The sequence below is a fragment of the Molossus molossus genome, unplaced genomic scaffold, assembly GCF_014108415.1.
Source record: "Molossus molossus isolate mMolMol1 unplaced genomic scaffold, mMolMol1.p scaffold_m16_p_5, whole genome shotgun sequence".
NCBI lineage: Eukaryota > Metazoa > Chordata > Mammalia > Chiroptera > Molossidae > Molossus > Molossus molossus.
The window spans coordinates 71,864,900-71,887,601 of NW_023425388.1; the positions used below are offsets into that span (position 1 = coordinate 71,864,900).

Consider the following 22,702-nt stretch of genomic DNA (forward strand, 5'->3'; position numbering starts at 1 on the left):
GCGGGCCTGAGAGACCCGGGTTCAGTTCCCGCTAAGGGCGCGTACCTCGGTTGCAGTTTGTCCCCGGCCCTGGTTGGTCGTGCGGGTGACAGCCACTCAATGTGTCCCTTTCACATTGATGTTTCTCTCTCTCTCTCTCTCTCTGTTCCTCTCCCCCCCCCCCCCCCACTCTACCTGAACAAAAAATGGAAAAATGTCCTCAGGTGAGGATTAAAAAAAAAAAAAAAAAAAGAAGGACTAGGGGACTTGCCTGAGTTTTCACAGCTGGTTTGTGGCCCAAGCCCACGAATCCTGATTCCTGACTTCGTGTTATGTTTACTACATCATTAATAGTGTGTGTGCGTGTGTGTGTGTGTTTATTAATAAATAAACAATGTGTGTGTGTATATATAGTTTTACACATACTTATGTAGTTTAATATACCCCAATAAGAAGACGGTGGTTATGAGCTTGTGTGAATTTGAGAGGGATAACCTGGAGGAGAAAGAATAGACAGGTAGGTGGGAAAGAGGATGACCAGATAGATGAGCAATGAAGTTACTAACAGACTCTTGTTACTTGCTTGAAAGACTTTGCTTTGTTTTAAGTTCTATATTTTCTCTTTACAGCTCTTTCAGAATTACTATAAATTCCATTCTTTTCGCACTCAATAACACTGGATTCTTTTATTATCTTTCTCCCTACAAACCTTGTAAAAGCTGTATTGTAAAAATCTCATTCCTTTCTTACCTGAGGGTCCTTTTTTTGTGCCTCCCTTATAAGAATAGAGAGAATTTATGTTAGAGAATTCATAGTAGTTGTTAACTCTCAATTTTTTTTTTATATTTATTTATTTTTGTTATAGATGTTTCTCCTTTTTCCCCCATTGACACCCCCCTTCCCTCTCTCCCTGCCCTGTCCCCAGCTTTGTTGTTCATGTCCATTGGTTATGCATACATGCATATAAGTTCTGTGGTTTTTCTCCTCTCCCAACCCCTCTTCTGGGGATTGTCAGTCTGTACCCCACTTCCACGTCTCTGGGACTACCCTGTTCTTCAGACTGTTATGTTCAGTATATTCCACAAATAAGTGAGATCACATGATACTTGTCTTTCTCTGTTTGGCTTGTTTCGCTTAGGGTAATACTTTCCAGGTCCCTCCATGTGATCTCAAAGGATAAGAGCTCTTTCTTTCTTACAGCTGCATAGTATTCCATTGTGTATATGTACCACGGCTTTTTTATCCATTTGTCTACTGATGGACATTTGGGCTGTTTCCAGATCTTAGCTATTGTAAATAGTGCTGCTATGAACATGGGGGTACATATATTCTTTCTGATTGGTGTTTCAGGCTTCTTAGAGTATATTCCTAGAAGTGGGATCCCTGGGTCAAATGGCAGTTCAATTTTCAATTTTTTGAGGTAACACCATATTGTTTTCCATAGTGGCTGCACCAGTCTGAACTCACACGAGCAGTGAACTAGAGCCCCCTTTTCTCCACACCCTCGCCAACACTTGTTGTTTGATGATTTGTTGATGGCGGCCATTCTGACAGGTGTGAGGTGATACCTCATTGTTGTTTTAATTTGCATCTCTCTGATGATTAGTGATGTTGAACATTTCTTCATATGTCTCTTAGCCATTTGTATGTCCTGTTTGGAGAGGTGTCTATTCAGCTCCTCTGCCCATTTTTTAATTGGGTTCTTTGTCTTCTTTTTGTTGAGCTGTATGAGCGCTCTGTATATCTTGGAAATTAACCCCTTATCTGATATATCATTGGCAATTATGCTCTCCCATAGAGTGGGTTGCCTTTCCATTTTGGTGGTTGTTTCTTTTGCTGTGTAGAAGCTTTTGAGTTTTATGTAGTCCCATGTGTTCATTTTCTCCTTTGTTTCTGTTGCCTTAGGTGATGTATCAGTGAAATTCTGCTGCGTATGATTGTCTGAAATTTTGTTGCCTACATTTTCTTCTAGGATTTTTATGGATTCATGAGTCACATTTAAGTCTTTTATCCATTTTGAGTTTATTCTTGTGTAGGGTATAAGTTGATGGTCTAGTTTCATTTTTTTGCATGTAGCTGTCCAAACTCTCAAATTTTATTCAAAGTATCACTTAATGTTAAACTCCATAAAAATACTTTACTAGAAGTCTATAGGACTTTCTACTTTTCAGAGTACATCATAACAACTTGATTTCATTTTATCTGTATTTTATTTTAAAAAGGTATAAACTAAGGCTCAAAAAGATCACCCTACTATGTAGCTGTAAAGCCAGATCTAAAAATCTGTGTCTTCTGATGATAAATTCAGTATTCATTCCACTATGGTCTGTTGTAATTACTCATTGTTAAGTCTACTGTTCATGTATGTATTTTTAAATTGTTAAAAACAGAGAGAAGAAAAAGCAAGAAGAAAGTTCTCCAAAACATTCAGAACAAGGCTTATTTCAAGGTGTTCATATTCTTCAGGAGGAAGAAAAAATGGCAAAAGAAAGAAAGAAAAAACTGAAAGCGTTATTAATCCAAACTTTCAAGGAAAATCACCAGGTGGGAATTATAATTATAAGCATAAATGACAAAGGGCTCCATCAGAGATGGGACAAAGTAGCACTAAGCACAACTGAGTAATTAAAAACTAGACATATTTGATTGTGGCGTTTTAGACTGATGGTCAAGAAGTCATATTGCCCCGGCCAGCTTTGCTCAGTGGTTAGAGCATTGGCCCTCTACTGAAGAGTTGCTGGTTCAATTCCCAGTCAAGGGCACATACTTCGGTTTGATCCCTGGCCCTGGTCAGGGGGTCGTGCTGGAAGCAGCCAATCGATGTGTCTCTCTCACATCGATATTTCTCCCTTTCTCTCCCCTCCCCCCTCCCCTTCCCACTTTTCCTTCCACTCTATCTGGAAAGAAATCAATGGAAAAATATCCTGGGGTGAGGATTAAAAAAAAGAGAGCGAGAAGTCATAATTATTCAGATATAAAACAGCAAGAGTTTGGTCAGAGTTTTGGCTTTAGGAACAAAGGGAGATATGGTAGGAGGACGTGTTAAGAATTGCAATTAACATTTTCAGAGAGATTGGCAGACTCTTAGATGCTGTGTCCTTCGTGAGACTGATGGAGTTAGTGTGTCCTCCTGCAGTAACAGTCTAGATCTGAAGGAAAATAGGAAAGGAAATGAGTACTCAGGGGGCATAAAGAAAAAGTGCCATGATGTATTTCCTAGCCAGTGAGATGTGAATAGGACATGTGTTCCCAGTTAGATTAACTTTCAAATGTTATTGAAGTCAACTGTACAAGAAGAAATAACGTATGTTCTAAATAGAAGTGCTGCCCTGGCCGGTTTTGCTCAGCGGTTAGAGCATCGGCCTGCGGTCCAGAGAGACCCAAGTTCCGTTCCCGCTAAGGGTATGTACCTCGGTTGCAGTTTGTGCCCTGCCCTGGTTGGTTCATGTGGGTGGCAGCCACTCGATGTGTCACCTTCACGTCGATGTTTCTCTCTCTCTCTTCCTCTCTCTCTCCCACTCTATCTGAACAAAAAATGGAAAAATGTCCTCAGGTAAGGATAAAATAAATAATAAATAAAAGTACTAAGGTATGAATTTTAGACACATGAGTTTTACAAATTTAGTGCCCTGCTAAAACAAATTAATTAGTTTTAAATGGACCAGCCAGTGTATGTAGACATGAGAAATGATGAATTAATTATCTCCACTTTGTCACAGAATCTGCTTAATTTGAACCTACACTTTATTGTTTTTATTTTGAAATAATTTTAGACATACAGAGTAGTTACAAAAATAGTGCACAGAGTTCCTGAATACCTTTCACCCAGATTTCCCAGTGTTAATATCTTATATAAGCATAGTATAATTATCAAAGCTAGAAAATTAACATTTGTATAATATCATTAAATACATTAAGTAAACTATAGCTTCTATTAGAATATCACCAGTCTTTCTACTGAGGTCTTTTTTCTGTTCCAGGACTCAGTCCATAATTTCATGTTGCATTTAGTTGTTATATCTCCTTAGTCTCCTCCCAGTTTCTGTCTTTCCTTATCTTTTATGATCTTACATTTTTGAAGAGTACTAGTCAGACATTTTGTAGCATGTCTCTCAATTTAGGTTTTCTGATGTTTTCTTCTGCTTAGATTGAGATTACGTGTTTTTGGTAAGAATACTACTAGAAGGGAGGCTCTGCCCTTCTCAGCACATCATACAGGGGTACATAATGTTAATAATGTCTCATTGCTGCTATTATCCTCGATCACTTAAGATTGTATCTGGTGAATTTCCCCACTGTAAAGTTACTGTTTTCCCTTTGTAATTCATAAATGTCTTAGAGAAAATATTGTGAAACTATGCAACTATCCTGCTTATCCTTAATCTTTCACCCATTAATTTTAGTATCCACTGATAGATCTTGCCCGTAACAATTATATAATGTGGTATTTGTCTAATGATAATTTTGTATTTCCCTCATTTCTTCTCCATTTATAAATTGAAATTCTTCTTGAAGAAAAACTGTTCTTTCTCTCCCATTTATTTATGTATTCATTTATTTGATTACTTATTTGTATCAGTATAGGTTAATGGATATTTATTTTATTCTCTGGGTTATAATCTAATACTTTTGTTGTTTACTCTGTTACTCAGATTGTTCTGACTTTGGCCATTAGGAAATATTTCAGGTTGACTCTTTTGCCCTTTCATAATGCTTTCATCTTTTTGGGGGTACTTTCATTTTTTTCTGTCACCACAAGCTGTTTAAGACTCATCTTGTGTTTTCTCTGCCCTAACCCTGGAATCAACCACTTCTACGTGAAACCCTGGTTCCTTTATTGGAGAACAGTATTTGGAAACCAAGGTCTTGGAATTAGTCATGTTCACTGCTCCTGGAGTGTCACTGTTTCTGGGCCCTCTGAGCAGACAGAGCTGGGAAATATGTGTGTGCATCCTAACCACACATGCACACACATTGTGTTTATTTCTGTGTCTGCCTGTCACCGTGCATATTACAATCCATGCATTCACACTGGTACCTCCAATCCAGTGCAGCAACACAGGGGTCATGCTATCCCTCCTCCTTCCTTATGTGTAACTCATTTCTAAATCTATCTAATAGATAGTAAAATGATCATGAGTTCATAATGGTAACTTCAACCCCAACCCAGCACCACAGGTTGCAGTGTAGCCTTTTCTTCGTGCTTGTCTAGAACTTCTTTCTTTGATAGTGAGAAAGCTGAAGCTTATTATCTAAATATATTTACTTGCTTGTTCAGTATATTATAAAGTAGTTTCTGAATTCCTAACCCATATAGCTGTGGAAACAAATTTACTAACTAGAGTATAATATTTGTACAGTTAGTTTTGTTTCCAGCCTTATTAGCCAAAATATTATTTTCCAAAGTTACTTAGGTTAGTTCTTTTCTTCTCCTTCCCCTTCAATGTGGTTATTGTTAGGGAAACTCCAGTTTAGGTCTCCCCGGTGTATATGGGTGTATCTGAGACATGGGAAAAATTTACCTACCATACTCGTCAAGCTTTACATAGACTGGGCTGGAGACAGGATGGTCCTCTGGTAAATGCCACCAGAGCAGCAAGCCCTGTGGGCTCATTCTCTTGGTTCTAAAGGAACCCGAAGCTGCCCTTGGGTAATGAAACTTGGATACTCAGCAGCCTAAATATGGCCCCAGGATAAAAGGGGGGAAGATGCCTAGCTGCCTTCAGTGAGCGGCTAAATAACAGGAAGTTCTTGTCAGCACCCTCCGAATGGGTCACTGGCACAAACCCAACAGCTGACTCTATGGAGTATTTGCAGGAGGACTTTAAAGAATCTGTTTTTAAGTTGCTCTGGTTCGGGCTCTTTTAATTCCTGTACTTTCTCTGCTTTGACTCTGGAGTATGTTTGCTCCTCAAACAATCTCTTTACATCACATCTGTAGCACGTTATTTAATAGGAGACTTTCTGAGAGCAACAGAGCAGGCTGTCATTAAAACACAAGTTGAGGTGCAGCCCTACTCATGCATTTCCCACCTATTTCATTTCTAGGTCTCTTTGTTTTATTTTTTTTAATCTATTTTTTCATAGAAATTTTCTACTTCTAGCCTGTCCTATTTTTTCTTTGATCTTGCAGTGAAATCTCTTGGGGAGATTCAGCAATCTGCATGTCATTGATAATTAGCAGAAACAACAAGGGATTAACTATGAAATTCTTACACTATTTGGAAAATGGTCTTCTTAATTTTGGACCCTATTCTGAAATACATTTTATGTTTTCTTAATAAGATAAGAAAGTCTCTGATCTTTACTGCTTGTGAAAGTTGAAGAGAACTGTGAAAGATGGGTTGACAGTAACCTGAGTCTTCATTCTATGGGGGAACAAAATTGCTTATTTGATTGGGTTTTTCTGATAGAGAGTAAGATAATAATGACCCAGAGAAGTCGTTGTTAATGTTATGTTTGTGGCATTGTGCCTTCCATAAGGCCACCCCAAACTAAACCAAAGGAACATGGATATATATGGAAAAGAAGCCTGGAGTTTTTCCTGACAAGGTGATGAAAACTGTAGTTAAATACCTCATTTATATACCATGATTCCTTCCCGAAGATCTTAGTTTTATCAGACTGCCTACACACTACTGAAGCAAAACCATTTCTGAACTGAAACATAGCAACCATCTTCTCAGCAGTGTTGTCTGTTTGGGGGAAGGAAATGAAGGAAAAGCCTCTTTGCAAATAAAACTGCGGGAAAGAGAAATGTCAGGCACACATGAAGAATATTGGGATTCATGAAACTGTCCTCTAAGCTTATTGCCAAGGACCATGTGTGGTATACATTTTAGGATTTGAAGCATTATTATATGTTACTTCATATAGCCAAGTCTCTGGATAATTTCCCAGTACAGTTTTAGGGTTGGTAAGGTGGTTGTTTATTTTGTCGTTATATTCTTCCTTACCCCCATCCTATGAGGAACCCAGCTGTCCTATTCTCACAGAAGGGACAGTGAGGGCCAGTTTGCCAAAACTTTGCGCTGGTGTTTGCTTTTCAAACATGAAGACTTTTTTGAGCCCATGGGTTTCATTCATGTATATATGATTTTTTTTTCTTTTGAAAAAACTAAATTCTGCTTTTTAAAAATTAAGAAAAGAAACTTTAGTATAAATCAAGTTCATCCTCTAAAACTTGTACAGAGTAGAATATCCTTTTCCCCTAAACACTAGACATTTCAGGTGAATATGTTTATAAGGATCTTGAGAACCATATGGGTGAGGAACAAATGACATCACATAATTGTCTTACTGTTGGACTACACTGGAGGTGAGTCGAGCATCTGTCTATATATTCTGAGGTAAGCTGTACTTGTGGCCTTATGTATGTGTGTGGTTGAGGGTAGGGGAGAGAGGCCAGGGAGTGGGGATTCATAAAGGGGTGGAGAAGGTCTAGAAGGGGAAGGAAAGAGAGAGAAGGTGATAAAGAGTGGCAGGTCTGCCTTCCCTCTTAAAAATATGAGGTCATGACCTGGCTGGTTTGGCTCAGCAGTTAGAGCGTCAGCGCATGAACCAAAGAGTCGTGGGTTCGATTCCAGTCAAGGGCACATACCTGGGTTGCGATTTGGTCCCCAGCCCAGGTTGGGGTTGTGCGGGAGGCAAGTTTCTCTCTCTCTCTCTCTTTCTCTCTCTCTCTCCATCCCCCCCCTTCCTCCCTTCCTTCCTCCCTCCTACTCTATCTGAAGAAGAGTGGAAAAAATCCTCAGGTGAGGATTTAAAAAAAAAAAAAAAAAAAATGAGGTCATGAAAATTGGTTCAGGCTATGCTGGGAAAGGAGCTCTATCTTAATGAATAGTCAGGTTATAGCTGTGTTACAGCCATTCTTCTTTAAAAGACCCCAAAGAGTTTTACTGGTTGAGAATTTACTGTATGGCGAGACTCAGCAATTACTCTCTTAGACTCTACTCCTAGAGTGAAGCAGAAATGAGCTCATTACAGCAGTATTATGTATTGAAACGTCTCAACAAAATCAAGAATTTATAAAATGTCCTTATGTTAGCAATACATATTGATGCCTTTATGGATGAAGTGATATAATGTCTGATGTCTGGGATTTATTTTTAAATACTCCAGAAGAAAAAAAGTAGGTAGAGGAGAGATGAAGTAAGATTAGCAAAATGTTGATAATTCATTTTTTTAATCCTCACCAAGGACATTTTTGCATTTATCTTTAGATAGAGTGGGAGGAAAAGAGGGGGGAAGAGAGAGAGAGAAATATTGATGTGAGAGAGACACATTGAGTGTTCACCACCCACATAACCCCAACCAGAGCCGGGGACAAACTGCAACCGATGTACGTGCCCTTAGGGGGAACCGAACTCGGGACTCTCTGGTCTGCAGGCTAATGCCCTAACTGCTGAGCCAAACAGACCTAGGCAGATCATTCACTTTTTAAAAATTTTTATGAAATTTATTGGAGTGACATTGGTTATAATAGGATTATACTTCTTTTTTTATTTTTTTTATTCTCACCCGAGGACATTTTTCTATTTTTTGTTGTTGTTGTTGTTGTTGTTGTTCAGACAGAGTGGCAGGGGGAGAGAGAGAGACATCGACATGAAAGGGACACATTGAGTGGCTGCCACCCACACAACCCAACCAGGGCCCGGGACAAACTGCAAGCAAGGTATGTGCCCTTAGCGGGAACCGAACCTGGGTCTCTCTGGACCGCAGCCAACGCTCTAATCGCTGAGCCAAACCGGCCAGGGCAGGATTATAATTCTTGAAGCTGAGTGAGGGGTTTAATTCTTCTGTTCTACTTTTGGATGTGTTTGTTACATTTTTGTAATTAGCATCTTTTTTAAATTAAAAAAAAAGAAAAGGACATAAATTTAAATACAGAAGTAAAATAAGCATCACATATTCCAGGATATAACAAAAGTAACTTTTTGTCTACAGCCAATAGACATAGGTAGCATTTCACACAGCAATGGTTGTCAATGTTGAGGCCTCTAGGCTTCTCCATGGAACTCAACAGCATGTCGAGCCTTGGCACTGCAGGCTCAGAACTGAGTGTGTTTTCCCTAATGTGATTAGCTATAGGAGCATCTATGGTTGGGGTTAGGGGACACAATGATCTCCTCTGTTTTCTTTTAAAAATTATAAAAATTAGCCCAGCTGGTGTGGCTCAGTGGATTGAGCATTAACCCAAGGACTGAGAGGTCCCGGTTCGATTCCCAGTCAGGGCACAGACCCAGGTTGCGGGCTCGATCCCCAGTAGGGGGCGTGCAGGAAGCAGCCAGTCAATGTTTCCCTCTCACATCAATGTTTCTATCTTTCTCTCCCTTCTTCTCTCTCTAAAAAGCATATTTTAAATAAATAAATAAAATAAAATAAAAATTATAAAAATTAGCAGTAGGATGGTTCACAAGGTACCATTTTTTTGTGCTTCTCCCTCCTGGGGCATTTATTTTGCCAATATAAAACCCCCAGACACTTCATATGGTCTGTGGGGTCTTTTGCCTAGCTCTACTAGTCCCCAAAAGGAAAAAAAGAAGTTGGGGCTTGTTCCCTCATGTAGCAACAGGTTGTGTGCTCCTTTTGGCCTTTTGGCCTGGGAGCAAAAAGGAGTCAGTTAGCACCTTGGGGGAGGGTAGCTTAATTCTTATCATCCACGCCTTGGCCAACTTCCCTAGACCACCAGTGGCACCACAGTTAGTTCCATTCGGCAGAAATAAATTGTAAACTTGTTGACATTTTTGTCCTCTTTACAATTCATTGTTTATTTTTCCACGCAGAGAATTTTGATGCAATTATCACTGAGCTTTCTGACAAAAGGGAAGTAGCTGAGGAATTTTGATGAGTTACCTACTTCATTAATCAGAACAAGCATCTCTAGTGACAGGGTTAAAATTACAGTGAAGATTAGATAGCAAATTGCTGTTCCCCCTAACGTCAATCATTCCCAGTAACAGCAGTGTGATTACACTTCAGGAAGATCTTTCTTGCCAACATGAGGGCAACTCCAGTGCAGGTAATAAATTTGGCAGGGCGAACTGTCATTTCTTTTGAGCAGAATCCTTAATGACCAAATGATGTCTTGTAGAAGACTTTGAGAGAAGAAAAGCATTTCACTTAAAAAGTTTCCAAATTTGCCCTGGCCAGTTTGGCTCAGCAGTTAGAGTGTCAGCCCATGGACCAAAGAGTTGCAGGTTCGATTCTGGTCAAGGACACGTACCTTGTTTGCAGGTCAGTCCCCAGCACTGGTCAGGGCCCTGGGGGAGGCAACCAGTTGATGTGTATTCCTTACATCGATACTTCTCTCTCTGTCTCTCACCCTCTTTTTCTCTCTCCCTCCCACTCTATCTGAAGATAAAGGGAAAAATATCCTCAGGTAAGGATTAAAAAAAAAGTATCCAAATTTCATTTTATACTATTTTATTTTCAAAATTATTATAGATATATACTTAGGAACAGTCCTTCCCACAGTGATTTTTCAGTATTTTATTGACCTGTATCTAGCCTTAATTATCACTACAACTATGTAAAGAGATATGGAAGTTAGTAAAAGAATGCATGACCATACTGGGGTAGGCAAAAGTAGTTTTAAAGTAGTGAGTACAGGAAACATGGAGTTTATTCTTGTAGTATTACTTATTTATTAATTAATGTATTATTGTATTGTCAGTATTATTGTTAACCTACTTTTCCCCACTCCTGTATTTGAAAATACAGGTATAAAACCATGGTGCAGAAATAACTGAAGTAGGTATGAAATGGAGAGAAGTCAGACTAGTTGTCTGGCTAGTTAAAACATTAAGTTTTGGCCCTGGCCGGTTTGGCTCAGCGGTTGGAGCGTCGGCCTGCAGTACAGAGAGACCCGGGTTCGGTTCCCGCTAAGGGCGCGTACCTCGGTTGCAGTTTGTCCCCGGCCCTGGTTGGTCGTGCGGGTGGCAGCCACTTGATGTGTCCCTTCACATCGATGTTTCTTTCTCTCTCTCTTCCTCTCTCTCCCTCCCGCTCTATCTGAACAAAAAATGGAAAAATGTCCTCGAGTGAGGATAAAAAATAAAAATAAAAAAAATAAATAAATAAAACATTAAGTTTTGGCTTAAACAGAATGCATTCTTTTTCCAACCTGGTTATGATTTTAAATACCAGAGCTAAGAGATAAAGTACTACTGTAGTTCCAGAGTGTAGAGCTGAAGAGTAGAAACAGGCCTGGGAGCAGCAGGAACTCAGCTGGGTGATAGGACGGGTCTAGATCATGGCTATGGAGCGGTGCCATTTCCCGTCCTTCTGAATCACTCAGAGTGCTTGCATCTCCTGGGAAGACGGAGAGTATTTTCCTTTCCTGGATATTTTTCTCTAAGCACATTTATGGGACTCCTGTTTGCCTGAATAACGTCTGCTATGCATCAAGAATAACCAAACAGCTATTCTTGATTCATACTTTTATTTTTTTATTAAAATTTTAATGGGGCTGCCTTTTTGAGTAGACAGGAAAAAACAATAGTAAGCTGATATTGAAGAAAGCTGCCATTTGCAACAACATGGATGGATCTTGAGGATATCATGCTAAGCGAAATAAGTCAGACAGAAAAAGTTAGGAACCATGTGATTTCACTCATATGTGGGGTATAAAACCGAAAGCAACAAAGGAACAAACAAGAAAAACAAACAAAAATTCATAGACACAGACAACAGTATAGTGGTTACCAGAGGGAAAGAGAGGCATGGGGGGAGGTAGAAGAAGGCAAAGGAGGATAAATGGTCATGGAAGGAGACTTGGGTGGTGAACACACAATACAATATACAGACGATTTATCATAGAAGTGTGTACTCGAAACCTATATTAGCTTATTAACCAATGTCACCCAATAAAGTTAATTTTGAAAAGGAGGGAGGACAACATTAGCCCTAGGGGAAAAAAAGAGAAAGCAATTGCTGTGTGAATCTCTCACTTTGCTGCTATTAACTTCTGTGTAGCGAAACTGAATTATAGACCTTTAAAATGGATCATTTTGCTCTCAAGGTCTAAATGTATGTATTTTTAAACCAGTAGATTGATGGTAGAATTTATTAACTCAGATTTTTTCCATCTTAAATTCAGATATGCTCTAGCAGCTTTTCTACCCATATAGTAAGTTATATAGTTCTTTCTCTTTCAGTATAAAAAAAGCAAAGAATTTGCCTTCCTCTTTGAGGATGGACTTTTCGCCTAAGAGATTAGGGTCATCAAGATTCCTGATTGTGCCCTGGCCAGTTTGGCTCAGCGGTTAGAGCGTCGGCCTGCGGTCTGGAGAGACCCAGGTTCGGTTCCCGCTAAGGGCACGTACTTCGGTTGCAGTTTGTCCCCGGCCCTGGTTGGTCGTGTGGGTGGCGGCCGCTCGATGTGTCCCTTCACGTCGATGTTTCTCACTCTCTCTCCCTTCCTCTCTCTCCCTCCCACTCTATCTGTACAAAAAATGGAAAAATATCCTCGGGTGAGGATTAAAAAAAAAAAAAAAAGATTCCTGATTGTTTCAGTTTTAGTCTCAGGTGTACCACTGATGCTTTACTTTGTGAATTTAGTCATTAACCCTTCTCTACTGGAAGGTAAGTTATAATGATACCGGCAGTTTCCATGTTTTAATGGTAGTCTATGAATTAGTAAAATAGTACATGTAAGGTGCTTTGAACTTGACAGGGAAAGGGAATGTAGAAATCCAGGAAGGACACTATTAATAGTGTTGTTGTCAGAGGGGATTATATGTGTGCTATTTTATCGTTAGAAATATTTCAGGAGTTAAAAATCAGGTCATTCAAGAGGAATCTCTTAAATGAATCTGCTAAATTAGAGGATATTTTCTTTTGACCAAGGCACACAAGTGAACCCCTTTTTTTCATGCTGTATTTTGTGGGATAAACAGATGATAATGCAAAATGCATACCTCCTCCACCTGGCAACTGTGTGTCTCTTCCTTGTTATGACTGAAGGGTTTCCTGTATTCAGCAAACTTCCCTTCTTCCACTCCTCTCTTCTAACGCCGTCTTTTCCTTCTTAGGTGGAATCTGAGGTAAAGGTCCAGAAAATGTGCCCTCGTTTGACAGAATAGAAAGGGAACCAGGGCCTTTAAAAGTTTTCCATGATTCCTCCTGATGGGAAATAAAGATTTTGTAGTTTGTCTAAATGGGAATATGACTGGTTTCCTACATAGAAAATATTTCTGGCCAAGTGGCCTATTTCTAAAAAACTCTAGCATATGCTCCCTTATGTTACTGGTCTTTTAATTTATATATATTTCTCTCCCTATATCACCTCAAAAGTCTATATCTTAAACAACTTTGTTCAGAGTTCCCAAATTCAAACACAGTGGTGGGTGCTTACTAAGTGTTGAAATAGTGAAAAATAAGTATTTTTATAAAGAAAGGAGCAATAAATTGGGCTGTCCTTGGTAAGGCTACCAAGTTCTCGATGCTGGTCATCAGGCATCTCTCATACCTCCCACAAAGGCACTTCGGATGAGGTTACTTTCTAGTTTAGTGCTCCCTACACTTGGTAATGCTCCCAGATTTTCCATTCCCATTTATGGGACCTAGGTCCTTCTTTCCAGTCTCACAATCTAGTGGAAACCAGTGAACAGGTGATTATCATACAGTGTGTTGAGTCCAGCCAGTGTGGCTCAGTGGTTGAGCATCAACCCATACACCAAGAGGTTGCTGGTTTGATTCCAAGTCAGGGCACCTGCCCAGGTTTGGGCCTGATCCCCAGTGGGGGACATGCAGGAGGCGGCCAATCGATGTTCTCTCTCATCGATGTTTCTATCTCTCTCCCTCTCCCTTTCTCTCTCTCTAAAAATCAATAAAGAAAAAAAATTTAATACAGTGTGTTGAATGTTTTGACTGAAGAAAGTGTAGATTGCTCTGGAAGGGCACTGACCTTTGGGAAGCATAGGAGGGTGTCCTAAGAGAGGTGACTCCTGATGTAGTCAGGCAGAGAGAGGGCAGAGAAGGATGGAGACATTAGGATGACCATAGATAGAAAAGTGTGAAACAATGTGGCTGGTGTAAGGCCAAGAGATGAAAGTAATTTGATGTACTAGGAATATAAAGTTTGCTGTGAAGATAGAAGATACAGACACGGACGAGATCTCAGAGACTATCTTAGACTGGGGTCATGAGTACTTCTCTAGGACATCATTAGGGTCAGCAGACCTTGGCTGATTTGTTGTCGCACCCATACAGTGGAATACTGCAAGCAGCTTGAGTATCTACTCTCTCTAGGCCTGCTCAACCAAGGCCCTAACATGGTTAGTGGTAGCCCAGCTGAAGCTATTGTTTTTAGTTGTCTTGTTCTCGGAGACCAGAAAACCCATTCTGTCCTTATGGGAGCTCCCATGTTCATTTGAGGAGTTAGTAACAGGAATGAATTAAATGGTTGGTATTTTCAACTCCAAGACAGACTGGCAGGGGAGATCCTGTCAGAAGCAGGTCTTTCAAACCTCTCAAACAAGCCCTTTAACTTAGATCTTAGATGTGACTGTTACCCCAGCTCCCCATAGAACTGATGCCTTACAGTGAGGATTAAGTATTTTAGTTTAAGCCTCAAGGCTGAGAGTGCCTCAGATGCAAGGATTGAATATTTCTTGTCATTATTAGCATAATTAATTGTGCCTGGTCTGTTTCCCTTCCACCAAGACAACAACTCCTGGTTTTGCTAGAGAATGTGTAAGGGAGCCCGGCTGGTGTGGCTCAGTAGATTGAGCATCATCCCATGACTGGGTTGCAGGCTCAATCCCCAGTGGGGGGTGTGCGGGAGGCAGTCCATGGATGTTTCTCTCTCACATCGATGTTTTGATTTCTCTCTCTCTCTCTCTAAAATATCAATAAAAATATTTTTTTAAAAAGAAAAGGTGTGAGAGGGGAATCTAAGGAGAGGGCTCTATTACCTGTTGGCAATACTAGCACTGATCAGTGGTGATTTTCCAAATGTTTCCATTGTAGTGTCAAAAACGCTATTTCTCTGCCTGGCACAAGCTGATTCTCGATCACAGGATTAAGCTGGGGAAAGCGGGGACCCTGTCTGACTGGAAGTTTCAACTGAAGGTCCTGAGGGCCTGGAGAGACTACACAAGATCTCAGAAGCTGGAGCGGGAGACACAAGCCATGGAGAATGAGCTTAGGGAAGAAAACAGGTACAGTCATTTATACCATGAAAATCCTTCTAGTATATTTATCTAGGACAGCCCTCCTCCTGAAGAATCCAGAAATGAATTCTCAAAATGCTATTCACTGGAATCATCTTGTCTGCTTATTAGAGTATGCTAATCACTTTTCCTGTGTTGCATCTCAAGCTAGAAAAATTTAACTGAAAATTATAAGCAAAAAAATTGGTTAAAATATTCTAATGCGCATGCTTTCTTTTTTTAAAGAAAGCAAGTATTATGCCTTTTCCCTTGTCCTCTGATGTAGTAGCATTGCACTTGGACTGTCTTACAATTCAAAAGACAGAGCTTGGTATATATGCCAGTAATTCACATTGGTAGAAATCACTGTCTGCACATAGAATATTAATTAGGGACACAGGGAACATCCATCTGGGAGGGCAGACCTGCCAAGAATGATTGCTCCCATTCCCCCATCTTTTGTTCCTCATCTTATGTAGAGGTTTTGACACCTTTACATCAACTCCCTCTTATTCTTGTGAATGACAGAGTTGTCTTCAAGTAAAGCTTTCTTTGCTTCCTCATCTTAAAATTAAATACATTCTGTTCCTTTAATTTCCAAGTTTAACTTTGCATTCTTGAATCCAAATCACAGACGTAGAAGGAACAATTTATCTGGGAGAGGGCAGGTCATGTTTTTTTGTTTGCTCACTTCTCTGCCAGCAACTCTGTTAATTCATTCAGGTGAAAAACTAAATGAATGGTATGTGGAAGCACTGGGAATGGCGCCCCCTGGAGTTGTACATCCCTGTGATGGGAGACTGATGCATGGCCCTTGTCCTCAAAGAGCTCACAGTTTTGTGGGGAAAGCAAGACCTAGAAACAGTAGCGATATTGAGTAGCATTATAAACTGCATGATGCATCCCCTTCTGATGTGACCTTAGCAGAGAGAAGTGTCACTGTGACTGAGGAGACTCCTACAGAGTGCCGGGAAGGGTTTGATGGAGAAGATGGGTCTTGAGCTGGGCTCTGCACAATAGGTAGGATGTTCCTAGGTGGAAATGGGCAGACCAGGTGATGGCATGGAGTATGGCTCTCCAGATTGGCTGGAGATCATCAAGCACGTGGTTGTCAAGTTCAACTTGCCAAAGGTCTTGAATGCCCAGAGTTTAGATATTCTTTTGTCGATAAAGACAAATTCTTGAAGGTTATTAAGCAGGAGGGTGACCTAGTCAATTTTACTTTCTACAGTATGCTGGGAGAAATCTTTAGTAAAAAAAAAAAAGAAGTCATCTTGGCTGGTTTGGCTCAGCAGTTAGAGTGTCAGCCCATGGACCAAAGAGTGGCAGGTTTGATTCCGGTCAGGAGCATGCACTTCAGTTGTGGTTCGTCCCCGGCCCTGGTCAGGTCGTGCAGGAGGCAACCAGTCATTGTGTCTCTCTCACATCGATGTTTCTCTCTCTTTCCCTCCCACTCTATCTGAAGATAAATGGAAAAATGTCTTCTGGTGAGGATTTTTAAAAACTTAAAAGTCATCATAGAGAACTTTTCCATAATTCTTTTCTAAATTTTCAGGACCTGGTGATTGATATAAGGGATTGGGATGATAGTCTAACTGAAAAGGAATGGCTGAAAAAGGATTTGTTGGAAAAAGAAGGGAAACTGGAGGTGTTGTAAAAGGGGAGAATGAGTGAGGGCATAATGGGAGTAGAAACCGAGATGTTAAAGTTAACAGTGACCTGTGAAATTCACATGCCAGAAGAAACTTGTAGCAGAAAAATGGAAAGAACTTGAGATTCCATGCCAATTAAACTGTTTAAATATATCAACACTAAATAGGGATTTCATAATGGGCCAATTTTTATTAAGATCTCAGAACTTGTTGTCATATTTGTGAACTATTTTCAGGTGTCTATTTTTAAATGTTCAAAATGGGTACTACGTTTTTTGTTTGTTTTTTAACTGCAAGAAATGAAAACTTACTTGTAATAATATTTTACTACAAAATTTTAGAGCAAAAATATCTTAGAGCAAGGAGGCACCTAAATGTTTGTCTAATCCAGCCCCTCATTTTACAGATGATAGAAGTAAGGCCCAGGGAGGGTAAATGGTTATCTCAAGGGCATAAAGTTAAGAGCAGCTAGTCCAGGTCTAGATCATCCTGGTCTTCTTTATTCTGAGTCAAATGCTTTTTCCTATACCACATGGCGCCTATGTTAATTAGCTTCCAAGCGATGGTTCCCTAAGACAAACCATGTTTTTCACCTATATGTAATTTACTTTAGATGGTTGCAGATAAAAAATAAGACCAGTAATTAACAAATGACAAGTTATGCTAGAAACAGATGAAAAGAAAGGACCATTATTTTGTGCTGCTTTCCTACCAATCCCTGGCTCTCTGCATCTTGTTCTTTATTCTGGAAGTTGGTTTAGGATATTAAGTTGGGTGATTTTATTCAAAGAAGGTTAGGTTATTAATGGTGGAGAAAAAAGCTCAAAGGCAGCTGCTGCAAGCAGAAACCAAGAAATGTCGGTGGGAATGAAGGTGTCAGGTAGTCCCCATTTCCAGCATTCTTTAGGGCAATCATTTGTGGAGCACCTCTGTTAATCGTGTTAGACTTCCCTTCCCTCCATGCTCACCTGGGTATCCAGGTGAGAGGCAGAAACTGAATGGCATCTGAAGCTGTAAAGCTCCTGATGTGTCTGTCAGAGAGGCAGGAGGACAAGACTTGCATTGCCTGGCTCACTTTATTTTATTTTATTTTTTTTAAACATAACCCTCATTTTTATTTTTATTTATTTATTTATTTATTTTTATCCTCACCCGAGGACATTTTTCCATTTTTTGTACAGATAGAGTGGGAGGGAGAGAGAGGAAGAGAGAGAGAGAGAAACATCGACGTGAAAGGGACACATCGAGTGGCTGCCACCCGCACGACCAACCAGGGCCGGGGACAGACTACAACCGAAGTACGTGTGCCTGGCTCACTTTAAAGCTCTAAAACAGAACTGTGTTATCTTCCACTTTTTCCCTGGGGGCTACCTAGTGCATTACTGAATACATGAGCTTTTTTTTATTCCTATTCCTGCTGAAGCTGCTCATCCCCAATGCAGCTATTTGTATCATTGATGTTCTTATGTTCTGCATCAGATCTCAGCATGCAGTCAGATCACTAGTGTGTGGTTATTTATTGGTCATTTCTCATTTCCTCATTTGTTCCTTCTCCACCTCTACCCACTCCCCGCAATCACCACACCATTGTCCGTGTTCATGAGCTTCTGCTCTCTTTTTTCTCATTTCCATTTAAAAATTACAAGACACTCTTTAGGTATCTAGAATTGTCCTAAGATAGTGTTATTACCTTATATGAGAATTTGTTCGAATTCTTAGTTTCTTTTTATTGATTAGATCTTTTTTTTCTTTTCTTTGTTTCTTTTTAATCCTCATCCGAGGAGACATTAATATGAGAGAGACGCATTGACTGGTTGCTTCCCGCACCACCCCAACCAGGGCCGGGAACTGAACCCCAACCCAGGTACGTGCCCTTTGACCAGAATTGAACCCACGACTCTTTGGTCCGCATGTCGATGCTCTAACTGCTGAGCCAAACTGGCCAGGGCTAGATCTTTATTTTCAAAAATTCCTATAGCATAGGTAGTATAGGGCTTTTTTTTTTAGGGTGACATCATTTTGAGGAGGAATTTAAAGCTTAGAAACTTTCAGTCACTTGTCCAGTGTTCCATATATAGTTAGTGTTCTGACTTCTTGGTTCTGTAATACAAACCAACCACTAAGCTAAGTATCATTTGAGGTGTTGGTTCTAAGCATCAGGGTTCATAGTTAAATTCCTACTTGAACCTTTTATATTTTATATTCTTAGGTCTGTAGAGGCAGCCTTTCTCTGCGTGCAGTTATATAATTGTAATGATCAGTTTATATACTCTTGCCAGAAATTCCCAGATTTCAGCTTGGCAGTGTACTGGGACAGGGAGTTTTCCATGTGGGGACTCTGTTCTTCATTTTATGATTATTTGGGAACTGTATCTGAAACCGTTTCTTTACGTTAGCATTCCCAAGTAAATCACATCTGGCTGAGCTTTTAAGAAATTTAAGTGGCCCTGGCCAGTTTGGCTCAGCGGTTAGAGCGTCGGCCTGCGGTCCGGAGAGACCCAGGTTCTGTTCCCGCTAAGGGCACGTACTTCGGTTGCAGTTTGTTCCTGGCCCTGGTTGGTCGTGCGGGTGGCAGCCACTCGATGTGTCCCTTCACGTTGATGTTTCTCACTCTCTCTCCCTCTCTCCCTCTCTCTCTCTTCCTGTCTCTCCCTCCCACTCTGTCTGAACAAAAACTGGAAAAATGTTCTCGGTTGAGGATAAAAAAAAAGAAATTTAAGTGATTTTTCACTTGCAGAAAAATTAATGCTTTTAGTGTCATCTTTTAAAAGTATAGATGTTGGCTTATCAGGAATAGTGTCACTCTGCTGAAATGACCTGCAAGGGCACTGGAGTAGAACCAGCCTTGTCTCTGGACCTTAACCCACAAACATGTTTCTTTTTTTTTTTTTTTTTTTCCGGTATGTGCCCCTAGCAGGAACCGAACCCAGGACTCTCTGGTCTGCAGGCTGACACTCCAGCCACTGAGCCAAACCAGCCAGGGTGCAAACACATTTCTTAAATACATCTTTATGTCGCCTCCACAACCATTACAGAGTAGGTTCTAAGCACTATAGTGAACATGCATTTTTTTTCCTTACTTACTATTTAGTGTGTTTGTTATACTTACAAAAATAATTTTCTTTTTGCCTTTTCATAGTGTCCAAATAGTTTCTGAGAGTCAAAGCCTCATTGTTGTTTTGGCCGTTTATGCTTTAAAAACATGAAATTAGTCTGGCCGGTGTGGCTCAGTGGTTGAGCATCGACCCATGCACCAGGCGGTTGTCATTTCGATTCCTGGTCAGGGCACATGCCCAGGTTGTGGGCCCATTCCCCAGTGGGGGGCATGCAGGAGGCCACCAATTGATGTTCTCTCTCATCAATGTTTTTATCTCTCTCTCCTTCTCACTTCTTCTCTCTCCAAAATCAATAAAGGGGGAAAAAACAGGCACAAGTGCGAATAGCCTTTTATTAAAAAATAATAATAATAAAATAAAAACATGACATTAATACATCAGGTAAATTGCACACTCCTCCTTTCTGAGCAGATTGATGTAAATAGAATTTCACATTAATCACAGCATTGTACATCCTCTCTCCTGTGAAAACTTATGATTTTTACTTAATTATATAAAGTGCTATAGGGTTTTTGGAGCTTTGCTTTTACCTGTGTTGCTATCTGATTTATTATTCTTATGTCCTCTAAAATTTTTATTCCAAAGTTATTCAGTCTATTAGATACTTGATTTATTTTCATCAAAGTAAAATAAAATACAAATATTTATTACCTATATTGTACTTTCATTACAAAAACCATCAATCACTAAGTATTTATTGAATACCTATTATTAATTCATTAGAAAGTAGCAATTGAATATAATGAAAAATGCTGTTAGCAGAGTTGCTGTTAGTGTTTATCCTGAAATTCATTATTTCAATCAATTTTACTCTCACTAATTGGTTGCTTGATCCAACTCTTCTGACATAGGTTAAAATCTGTGACTCAAGTCTTTTTCAAACTAATGGGTTCATTAGTGGGTCCTGAAATCAGGCTCAAGATGAGCTATGTTTTTTAAAGAAATATAACATATTAGAACAAAAATATCCAAGTGCATCTCTGGTAGAAGGGTAAATTTTGTTTCAGTTATATATCGTTTTGTTTCATATATGTACACATGCACATAAACTTGCATATTGAGTCACAGTGTAGGTGGCAATCAAAAAGTTTAAAAGTCGCTTAAGTATTTAAGAACTGTAGAAATGCTCTCCTGACACATTCACTTAAGAACTTTATGATTTTTTTGTTATGACCCCCAAAAGTCTATGAGAAGAGTTAAGCATTATGTTTATTTAACAGAAATGGATATGCAAATGGCATTATAGCGAACTTACTCAATTCCCCTTTATAAGATAAAATCAAGTAGGTATCTAAGCAACATTAGGTTTTAAACTTCGAAGCTGACCCCTGATGCAATATAAGTTCCAAGCTCTATACCTGACTTCTTCAGGGACAGTAATCATCCACTTATGGAGCTCAGAGAACTCTTAGCTTGAATTCTCAACTGGTCACTTCCAAAGTGTCTCCTAATGGAGAGTCCCTTTGGGAAGGGAATGTAGCTGGCAGTTCCTAATTCTACTCAGTCAGTTCCCCTAAGGTTCATGAAGTTTCCTGAAATCAAAAGGAGCTCTTCCTTAGAAAGAGAATGAACCTGAATGCCTACTAGCCTGGGAAGGAGTTCCATGAGAGCAAGTGCCTACCTTTGCCTTTCACACGTCTCGTGTTTAGCAATTATCTTCACAAGGCAGACCTTCATTCATCTAGTTTAAGGGTCTATAAATGAGTCCTTTTTTTTTTTTTTTTTTTAATCCTCACCCGAGGACATTTTTCCATTTTTTGTTCAGATAGAGTGGGAGGGAGAGAGAGGAAGAGAGAGAGAGAGAAACATCGACGTGAAGGGACACATCGAGTGGCTGCCACCCGCACGACCAACCAGGGTCGGGGACAAACTGCAACCGAGGTACGCGCCCTTAGCGGGAACCAAACCCGGGTCTCTCAGGACCGCAGGCCGACGCTCTAACCGCTGAGCCAAACCGGCCAGGGCGAGTCCTTCTTTTTTAGAGAACGTTTCCCTGACCAAGTCCTCCTTCCCTAAGATCTACCTTCATGGTTTCATGTTGATTTTTATAAGTTTTATACCTAGTTGTTGACAACTCACTTAAGTTTTGTTTATTTCCCTTCCTCCCAAACTTCTGTCTTCCTTAGTTTTCCAAGCAGAGTTGGATATCTCCCTCCTGTGTTCATCTTTTAAAAAGTAGTTATTTATATACCTATTCTTTTTGCTCCTTCCTCTCCCAAAGCTCTCAGAAACTATTTTATGGTAATCAAAAAATGTAATGTGTCTTTGTGACAATGATAGAACAGAACAGTCACTTTTTCTTCTGAGCTAATGTCTTGAGATGCTAACGCCTTCTATGAGCAGACCCTTTGCACCAGGGAATTTTATAAAGCAGTTTCCATTTAGCTTAAATGAAAGGATAAGCTAGAGCTAAGTAGAGCATTTCTGGGACTCCTTTGGACTTGTGTTTCATTTATATCACTGAGTAACAACGTGTAAATGGCTTATTTTTTTTAATGGAAGTGCTTTGTTGCTTAGAAAACAACAACTGGCCACCGAATATAACCGGAAGCAAGTTCTCCGGCACCACTTTGCAGAATGGCAACATTGGCATCGTGCAGAGATGCTCAAGAGACAGCTGGCTCTAACAAAGGAGGAAACAAGGAAGAAAATGGATGAGCTGTTGAAGGCAGCATCTCTAGGGAAACTCAGTGCAACTGGGTCATCAGGCATCAGTCTACTTGAGGAGGCAACAGCCATGGTGGAGCCACCTATAGGAGAGGTACTTTGCGTTTCTTTTGCTTGTTCTTCCTGCTTATTA

The 22,702-nt window shown here is 40.0% G+C and overlaps 1 protein-coding gene across 1 annotated transcript in view; it reads left to right on the plus strand.

Moving 5' to 3' along the window:
* CCDC191 (coiled-coil domain containing 191) overlaps window positions 1-22,702 on the plus strand; it is a 91,628-nt gene that overhangs the window by 35,432 nt on the left and 33,494 nt on the right. Inside the window, exons 7-9 of the mRNA XM_036243200.1 lie at window positions 2,370-2,523; window positions 14,953-15,143; window positions 22,420-22,663. Of these exons, the coding sequence (XP_036099093.1) occupies window positions 2,370-2,523; window positions 14,953-15,143; window positions 22,420-22,663 (589 nt within the window). The remainder of the gene's footprint in view (window positions 1-2,369; window positions 2,524-14,952; window positions 15,144-22,419; window positions 22,664-22,702) is intronic.